The sequence below is a fragment of the Engystomops pustulosus genome, chromosome 2, assembly GCF_040894005.1.
Source record: "Engystomops pustulosus chromosome 2, aEngPut4.maternal, whole genome shotgun sequence".
In the NCBI taxonomy this organism is placed as follows: Eukaryota; Metazoa; Chordata; class Amphibia; order Anura; family Leptodactylidae; genus Engystomops; species Engystomops pustulosus.
Genome location: NC_092412.1, coordinates 23851022 through 23861233, shown reverse-complemented (window position 1 = coordinate 23861233; position 10212 = coordinate 23851022). Strand labels below are relative to the sequence as shown.

At 52.5% G+C, this 10212-nt stretch overlaps 1 protein-coding gene across 1 annotated transcript in view; it reads left to right on the top strand.

Moving 5' to 3' along the window:
* Nucleotides 1–1388: 1388 nt before the first annotated feature.
* CCDC90B (coiled-coil domain containing 90B) overlaps nt 1389–10212 on the top strand; it is a 32548-nt gene continuing 23724 nt past the window's right edge. Inside the window, exons 1-2 of the mRNA XM_072134000.1 lie at nt 1389–1566; nt 1796–1918. Coding sequence (XP_071990101.1) covers nt 1500–1566; nt 1796–1918 — 190 coding nt within the window. The 5' untranslated portion in view covers nt 1389–1499. The remainder of the gene's footprint in view (nt 1567–1795; nt 1919–10212) is intronic.

The window sequence follows — 10212 nt, the reverse complement described above, 5'->3', positions numbered from 1 at the left end:
CTGTGATATTGTCATGGGGGGTTCGCTGTGTGATGGTGTTATGTGGGGCTGTGTGATGGTGTTATGGGGGGCTGTGTGATAGTGTTATGGGAGGGCTGTGTAATAATGTTATGGGGGGCTGTGTGATAGTGTTATGGGGGGCTGTGTAATAATGTTATGGGGGGGCTGTGTAATAATGTTATGGGGGGCTGTGTGATAGTGTTATGGGGGGGCTGTGTAATAAAGTTATGGGGGTCTGTGTGATGGTCACTGTTATGGGGGTTTGTGTGATGGTCAGCGTTATGGGGGGGGGGGCTGTGCGATAGTGTTATGGGGGGTTGTGTGATAATCAGTGTTATGGGGGGCTGTGTGATAGGGGGGCTGTGTGATAGTGTTATGGGGAGTTGTGTGATGGTCAGTGTTATGGGGGGCTGTGTGATAGTGTTATGGGGGGACTGATAGTCAGTGCAATGGGGGGGTGGCTGTGTGATAGTGTTATGGGGGGACTGAGTAATGGTCAGTGGCATGGGGGGTGGCTGTGTGATAGTGTTATGGGGGGCTGTGTGATGGTGTTATGGGGGGCTGTGTGATGGTGTTATGGGGGAACTGTGTGATAGTGTTATGGGGGGACTGTGTAATGGTCAGTGGCATGGGGGGTGGCTGTGAGATAGTGTTATGGGGGGCTGTGTGATGGTGTTATGGGGGGGCTGTGTGATAGTGTTATGGGGGGGCTGTGTGATAGTGTTATGGGGGGGCTGTGTGATAGTGTTATGGGGGGCTGTGTGATGGTGTTATGGGGGGCTGTGTGATGGTGTTATGGGGGGCTGTGTGATGGTGTTATGGGGGCTGTGTGATGGTGTTATGGGGGCTGTGTGATGGTGTTATGGGGGGCTGTGTGATAGTCAGTATAATGGGGGGTTGGCTGTGTGATAGTGTTATTAGGGGCTGTGTGATGGTCAGTGTTATTGGGGTCGGTGTGATGCTCAGTGTAATGAGGGGACTCTGTGATAGTGTTATGGGGGGACTGTGTGATGGTGTTATGGGGGCTGTGTGATGGTGTTATGGGGGCTGTGTGATGGTGTTATGGGGGGCTGTGTGATAGTCAGTATAATGGGGGGTTGGCTGTGTGATAGTGTTATTAGGGGCTGTGTGATGGTCAGTGTTATTGGGGTCGGTGTGATGCTCAGTGTAATGAGGGGACTCTGTGATAGTGTTATGGGGGGACTGTGTGATGGTCAGTGGCATGGAGGGTGCCTGTGTGATAGTGTAGTGGGGGGACTCTGTGATAGTGTTATGGGGGTCTGTGTAATAATGTTATGGGGGTCTGTGTAATAGTCAATGTTATGGGAGGGGGAGGGGGGCTTTAGAGATAGTCTGTGTTGTCGAGCTGTTCTCGCCCTCAGGATGCCGACTACGGCTCACCCGGTCTGGACTACGAACCCCACAATTCCCCGCGCGTGGCACCGGAAGTGACGTAGCGGGAAGCTCGAGGGACCAGGACAGTGATACTGACCGAGAGGATGAGGGGCGCTGCCTACAGGTGGACGGGTCAGCTGCTCACAGCAGCACAGAGGAGCTACAGGAGGGGTAAGCACGGCTGCAAGTTGTCGTAGAAGATTTAACATTTTCTTTTAAACAACTTTATTAGCACATTGTCATCTCAACTATGGTCACCCTATTACACTGTCCTCTATTCCTCTGCTGAAATACTTGGTGCTGCTGTGGAACTCTGTTAAATACCTCACATAACTATATTATGCTAAATTATATCTTGCCAATCGTAATTTAACTTATGTAATGTCATTTTGTATTTTAGGGTTTATATCATTTGCGCCCGTCCTGTCTAGTTATGATGTCAGACAAGTGGAGATCACCCCCTCCGAGCAGAGGAAGCTGACCTTCGATACACACGCCCTGGTGCGGGAGCTGGAGACCCACGGTGAGTGCCCACCGAAATACTCCAGAGCTGCACTCACTATTCTGCTGCTGGTGCAGTCACTGTGTATATACATGACATTACTTATCCTGTACTGATCCTGAGTTACATCCTGTATTATACTCCAGAGCTGCACTCACTATTCTGCTGCTGGTGCAGTCACTGTGTACATACATGACATTACTTATCCTGTACTGATCCTGAGTTACATCCTGTATTATACTCCAGAGCTGCACTCACTATTCTGCTGCTGGTGCAGTCACTGTGTACATACATGACATTACTTATCCTGTACTAATCCTGAGTTACATCCTGTAGATCTTTTATTTTATATAAAAGTAAAAAACATAACAATACAAAAACATAATATACAATATATACAAATTCTTACCTGCTGGTCCAGCCCCATTCATACCTAGCAAAAAAAACAATAACTTACAAATACACCGAAATGAATGAACACCAAATACCACAACCCCCACCCAACCGATTATCACAACCTAAACCGAACCAATAAACAATAAGACAAGCCACACCTACAAATAAAACATAAATGAATATAACTATACATAAACCCACCCCACACCCTCTAATAACAAACCACCCCACACAGACCACATCCCACACCCATTTTTTTTTTTTTTTTTTTTTAAATATATAATAACAAATACACACAACACTACACTAAATCCCTCGCCCGCACCCTCCCCTTCCCCCCAGACACTGGTCTAACGTCCAAAGTTTGCGTTAAGTAGTCCAGACCAGTGTCCAAGGTCAGTTCATAAATCCCACCACCATCACCCCCCTCCCAACCTAACACTATGTCCCAAACCCCACTATATACAATATATACAATATATACAGTATTAACAACATAACATAAAGAAAACAGAATACAAATAAAATCTCAACAAGATCAATCCAAACCACATAAAGCCCAGGTTCGGCGCCTGCAAGCCCCTACATTACTATAACCTCAGAACACAAAACAAAAATCTACAGTGCAGCATCAGCCCAACACCAGGAGGGAGATGACAGACTAAGGGACACTAAAGGAGAACCCCCTCCAAAGGAGAGAGGCCCTCCCCGTGCCCAGCCTCTCATACTCCAGAGAGCGCACCTTCACCAGGTCACCCAGAATGTTCCTAACCACCTCATCCACCGGGAGGATTTTACGCTGCGTCGATACTAAACACCGTGCGTTCCACGTGTGGTACCTGACCACTAGACTAACTAGGAATAACGTGCAGCGGTCCCGGCCACCCAGGCCTCTGAATGCTCCATAGGCCCACTCCGCATAGGAGAGACCGGCCAACCCGGGCCAATGGATGGAAGCGCCCACCCGGTTGTACACCTCTGTGTTAAAGGGGCACTGAAGCAGGAAGTGGTCCATGCTCTCCAGCAGACCACCGCACTCCTCCCGGGGACAACCCCTTTCCTCAGAGCTCCTACACTTCAGATTGTCCCTCACACACAGCTTTCCATGGAAGCAGCGCCAAGTCACGTCCCAAAACTTCAAGGGGATCCTGATGGAATTCAATAAACTCAAACCCACCCCAAGATCCCGACTTGGGCAATCCCTGAGGGCCAGAGGCTTCTGGAAACGGGCAAACAGAACCCTCTTGTCAAGGACTTTCCTCGACATGGTCCTGATCTCCCACATTCCCAGACCCCACCGGCGAATCACCTTCAGAACCGGGGTAGCGTAAGCCGGAAGATGCCCATGCGATGTGCGAAGATCCTTCACTTGCCCTCCTGTCTCCCATTCCTGGAAGAAAGGCCGAAACCATCCCCTGCAGGAGTATACCCACGGAGGAGCCCTCTCTTTCCAGAGGTTTGCTACATTGATCTTAAGAAAGGTATTCACTAGGAACACCACAGGGTTGACCATACACAACCCTCCTTGTCTCCTCGTGCGGTAAGTAACCTCCCTCTTGATAAGGTTCAGCCTATTCCCCCATAACAGCTGGAAGAACAGACTGTAGACCCGAGTCCAGAGGGGTTCTGGCAACATGCACACACTGCCCAGATATATCAGCAATGGGAGCAGGTAAGTTTTGATCAGATTAACCCTTTCTCTGAGGGTCAAAGACCAACCCTTCCACTGGTCCACCTTCTGAGCGGCGATCTTAAGCCTGCCGTCCCAGTTTTGCATGGGGTAATCCCCCTGGCCAAATTCGATGCCGAGAACTTTGGCGGAGTCCTGGGGCCCTGGAAGAGTGTCCGGGAGATCAAAGCCTGGATCCCCCTCTCCCAGCCAGAGACTCTCACACTTATCCCGGTTGATCTTGGACCCAGAAACCTCTGAGTAGCGGTCAACCTCTGACATCACCCATTGCGCCTCCCCTCCCGAGGACACGAAAACAGTGACATCATCAGCATACGCTACCACCCTTAGAGTGGCTTCCGGTGCTGCCCGATCCATCCCGACTCCCACCAACGGCCCACGATCAACCCTCCTAAGGAATGGGTCAATCGCGAACACGTATAAAAGTGGGCTCAGAGGACAACCCTGGCGAACACCAGACCCGACCTCAAAAGAGCGGCCAATCCAACCGTTCACAAGCGGGAAACTCTCTGCCCCTGCGTACAAAACTTTCAGCCAATTGACAAACTCCCCAGGCAGGCCATACCTCAGAAGGACAGACCAGAGGTACTCGTGGTTAACCCGATCAAACGCTTTTGCCTGATCCAAGGACAGCAAGTACCCCTTCCAGTTACCAGCCCTGCCCTGCTCCACTGCCTCCCGAACACAAAGCACAGCACTAAATGTACTGCGGCCTGGAACAGAGCAGTGCTGGGTCCCCGAAAGGAGCCGGGGCGCAAACTGCACCAGCCGATTAAACAGCACCTTTGCCAAAACCTTTCTGTCCGTATTGAGAAGCGCTATGGGACGCCAGTTCTCAATACGAGATCGGTCCTTACCCTTTGACAGGATGATCAGGGCAGACCTCCTCATTGACTTCGGCAGAGCGCCCGAGGAAAGACACTCATTGAATACCTCAGTCAAGAGGGGAACCAAGGCGTCCTTAAAGGTCTTATAAAACTCGGATGTTAAGCCATCCGGACCCGGCGATTTCTTGAGGGCGAGCCCTTCAATCGCCCGGCTGACTTCCTCTTCCCTGATCATCTCTGTCAAAACATCAAGAGAGGGGTCTACTCCTGGCTCAGGGACAGCTTCAGCCAGGAAAGCCGACATCACATCCCGATCTAGATCCTTCCTGCCCAAGAGGTGCGAGTAGAAGGATCTGACGACCTCCAGAATCCCTGATCTGGACCTTTTCAGGGATCCCGTACTGTCAACCAGTCCTGTGACAACTTTACCATTCACTGACATCTTGCAGTTTCTGTAAGGGTCGGGCGAGCGGTATTTCCCGTAATCCCTCTCAAAAACCAAAGATGCGTGTCTATCGTACTGACACCTCTTCAGCAAGGATTTCACTCTGGAGATATCCTCACGACTACCTCCAGTCGAGACGAGATGCTCGAGTTTCCTCCTCAGGCCCTGATACAGGCGGTACCTGTCCAGGCTCCTGAGGCTCGAGAGCTGGCGGAAGAATCTCGCCACCCTTTTCTTGAGCATCTCCCACCACTCTGACTTACTGCTACAAAGGCCCAGCAATGGTACCTGGCTCTGAAGAAAGTCCTCAAAGGATTGTCTGATCTCTGCTTCTTCCAGGAGAGACGAATTGAGCTTCCAGTAGCCTCTTCCCATCCGGGGGGTCTCTGTAACATTCAGAGAAAACAAAATTAAACAGTGGTCGGAGAACTCCACCTCAACAACAGAAACTGCTGAAGAAATGGCTTCCTCCTTTAAATAAAACCTGTCTATTCTAGACCTGCAGCTACCCCTATAATAGGTGAACCCCGCGTGGCCTGGGGTGTGCCGGATGTGGACATCCACCAGGCGAGCCTCACTGGCTATGCTATTAAGAGCGACGCTATCATAAGTCAGCTTGTCTCTGGAACCTCCCCTATCCTGGGACCTCGTGACAGCATTGAAGTCCCCTCCAAAGACCACCTGCCGACTTGTAAAAAGGTAGGGCTTGATCCTCATAAAGAGACACTTCCTGTCCCACTTGGACTGGGGACCATAGATGTTAATTAGGCGAAGTTCTTGTCCCTTCATGAGGACATCCAGGATCAGGCACCTCCCCATTTCTAACTCAATAACTCGTCGGCATTCTACCGGTGCGGTAAAGAGGACCGCCACTCCGCTATACGGCTCGGCCGCAAGAGACCAATAGGAAGGCCCGTGTCTCCATTCCCTCTTAGCTTTAAACACGACCGCCAAATCTGGCAGCCTGGTCTCCTGCAAAAATAAAATGTCGGCTTCAACGCGGCCGAGAAAATCAAAGGCCGCAAATCTAGCCGCATCAGACTTAATGCTGGCGACATTAATGGACGCCAGCGTCAACGGAGTGGGTGCCGCCATCATGAGTGATTGAGTTAGACGGCTTTCTTTTTCCCACCGCCCTTCTCTTCAGTTTCAGAAGAGGACCCTTTCCCTCTCTTTTTTGAAACTGTAGTGTCCATATCAGCTCTTTCATCCTCGTCTCCGGACTCCAGGTCAGTCTCCCATTCTGAGGACGAAGCATCCTCAGCGGAAGACTCAGCATCTCCTGAAAGCCCTCCCGCCCTCTCCGGAACCTCACCCTCAACCTCTGAGGCAGAGACGTTGTCAAGGGCTTGGAACCGGTTGGAAAGACCAACCAGAGGGGAATAAGTTTTACCTTCCTTTGGCTTCTGAGTCAGGGTGAGAGAAGATTGTAAATCTCCCTTCTTTTTCTTTTTCCTTTTGCCCTGTTTGCGCTTTTCCTGTAGCCACGCCCTACTATCCTCATCCATACTCTCATAATGGGAGGATTCTGAGAGCGTGGCCGCTTCCTCCCTCTGGATCCTCCTGACCTCCTCATCCAACTCATCATTCCTCGGGGCCTCAGCAACAAGATTGGGCTGAAGGACAGGGCCGGGGGCAGTGACCCGCGACTCCCCCACCTCCCTGTCCCTTTGGCGCCTCTCCTGACGCCTCTGTCGTGATGGCGTCACTTTCTTATCTTTCTTCCCTGGCCCCTCAGTTCCTCCGCCTCTGCTAGTCCCCTCCCCAGCAGATTCGGCCTCATGGCCTTCACCCACCGGAGCCAGAACCGCATTAGCAAAAGAACGAGGACAACGGCTGAACGGGTGACCTAAGTCACCACACAGGTGACACCGAATCTGCTTACAGGATGCAGCGAGATGGCCGACACCCCCACACAACGCGCACTTCTGCACGGTGCAGTTTGCGCTGAAATGTGTGGGGTCACCGCACCTGTGACACAGCTTAGGCTGACCCTGGTAGAAGATCTGGATGCGATCCCTCCCCAGGAAGGCTGATGAAGGGATGTGGGCAACCGAGTTGCCTGAAACCTTTAACTTCATCATAAAGGTCCAGGCCCCTGACCAGATACCAAACTCGTCCCGATTTTTCCTTGGTGTCTCTAATACTTCACCATATCGCCCAAGCCAAGTCATGATGTCATAGCAAGAAAGTGATTCATTACGGGTTAAAACGGTCACCTTCTTGACCTGATTTTGGCGAGACACTGCCTGAACAGCAAAGTCTCGCCAACCGGGCATGTTCTTTTTCAGCTCATAATTCCCCCAGAAGAGCTCAAGTCCCTCCGGGCGAACAAAACTGACATCGAACTCAGATGTACCATAGGGATGGATCAAGGCAAAGATGTCTATTGCCTTGAAGCCCATCTCCAGGAGGAGCTCAACCACCTTAGTTCTAGGTGGACACGCATCACTGCCCCGCCACCTAAGACGGACCACATTCCTACGGGCGCCACCTGGCCCGGCTGTCGGGAGGGACCATGCAGTTTCCCCCCCTCTATTTTCTCGGAAGGCTCCAAGGCCGTGCCTCTCTATCCAGAAGGACAGATCAACCTCTCCACCCTCTACAGTGATTGATCTTTCCCCTTTTCTCAGAGCCTCCAGAAGACGCTGCTGCAAAATATTGCCCCTAGGGCCCGAAGACGAGGAGGATGCGAAATCTCCCCCAGCAGTGACACTGGCATAACTTCTGCCACCGCTGGGGGTTGCCACCGCTGGGGGCACAACAGGACCAGATCCCACCATACCCCCACTCATAACAGCCCTCTTATTACCTGCAAAACATCCCGCAACACCATCACCTCCCACCATAGCATCACCACAAGTCCCAGCAACACCTCCAGCCACACCAGTATCTCTACTCACAGGAACCTCCCCAGTTACAGCAACACCTCCCACCATAGCAGCACCACTAGTCCCAGCAATACCTCTCTCCATACCACCATCTCCACTCACAGCAGCCCCGCCACTCACAACAGCCCCCTCATCCACAGCAACACTTCCACTCATAGTAACAACATCACCTCCCACCATAGCAGCACCACTAGTCCCAGCAATACCTCTCTCCATACCACCATCTCTACTCACAGCACCACCATCACCTGCATTTTCTCCCCCTGATAACGATCCTTCAGCCACAGCACCATTCACTCTCGCTGGACCAGCAGTAACTTTTTCGGCGTCAGATGTCAGTTTGCGTTTGCTCGCCGTCCGTCTTTCACCAGTCTCTACAGGATGTCTATTTTCATTATTACCAATTCCAATACAAAACAGGACTTTTTTTTCCATGGAGAAATCGCCACCGCTGGGAGGACTGGGACTGGGACCCGTAACCGACGCCGACACCAGGCTGCCCCCCCCCTCCCCCTGGGGAGCAGGCCACAGTGCCAGTGCTAGATGGAGCGCCCCCCGCGGGGCGACACTCAGTGTCCGGCCTTTCAGCCGATGCTTTCCCTGCTCCATCTCCACTACTACAAGCAGAGATGGAGCCTTGCACCTCGCCACCTGGCTTTGTAATCTCCCTGCACCCTTGCACCGGGTCCACAGCAGAACTCGGGGGGGTTTGGGTAGCAGGGCTTGCACAGTGAGCTGACCCTGCGCTTTGCCCGGGGGGGTTTACAGGGAGGGGGGTAAAGATGAAACGTACCTCTTCTTGCTGCTTTGGCCTGGTCTTCTTACTCTTCCTCCGGCTGCTCCCCCCAGCGGCTTCCTCTGGGAGTTCATCACCAAACGAAAAGTTCTCCATGCACACTGGGGACTCGAGCAGCCGGATCTCCGCCATGAGCGCCCCTCCCTGGCTGCCGGTGTCACTGTCCTCCCCCGAGCGAGGTGTTACTGCTGGCTGTCCTGCAGGGGGCCCACTGCACGAGGCCTGCTGATCTTCCTGCAGGCCGCCAGGTGGGAACTGCTGCTCGTTATCATCATCATCATCCTCCTCCTCCACCTGGCTCGCAGGCTGCAACCCCCTCAGCCTTTGCTCTCTGTTATCAGCCATGTCTGCAAATCTGTCATCATTCAACAATTTTTCCTTGAATGGACCGCCGTTCTCACTAATAAAAGTCTTTCTTATAAGAAGCTTCTCAATGTCTGATTTTAGCCTTTTAATTTCACCGGTAATCTCTGACCTCTGCTTTCCCATTGCTGTGTTCACCCTGGCGCGGGCACAACGCAGCTCCTCCCGGAGCCTCCTGATGGTCTTAGTTGCCTCTTCGTACTCACAGAGGTGGCTCTGGACCCGGGAGGCATAGGTGGACAAAGACTCCCGGGGCCCCTGCACCGCCCAGCCTCCCCCCGCATGGTCAGCCTTACCTCTGTGAGCACTCCGCTTCATGGCTCCAGCCCCGGAAGGACCGCTCCCACCCGCGCCGACTTGGGCATTCAGCTTCTGGGTTCTCCGCTTCTCAGGGGGAGCAGGAGCCGTATTGCTACGACTCCGGGTGGAACGTCTCACCCCTGAGTCCTCCATAGCGCTGACCGGTTGCTGTCCTTTCCTGCCTCCCGCCGGCCTAGACCGGGAAGCAGGAGCCTGGGACTTGGCTCCCTCACTCATCCCCAGGAACCTAACTCCCTCCCTGGGAGAGGAGAGAGCAGGCCCTGGGCGGGCAGATCTTCCTCCAGGAGCTCAGGAGCACAAACACACAGCAGCTCCACACACAGCCACACCCTCTGCTAATGAGATAACGATCTCCAGAGATGCACTCACTATCTGCTGCTGGTGCAGTCACTGTGTACATACATGACATTACTTATCCTGTACTGATCCTGAGTTACATCCTGTATTATACTCCAGAGCTGCACTCACTATTCTGCTGCTGGTGCAGTCACTGTGTACATACATGACATTACTTATCCTGTACTGATCCTGAGTTACATCCTGTATTATACTCCAGAGCTGCACTCACTATTCTGCTGCTGGTGCA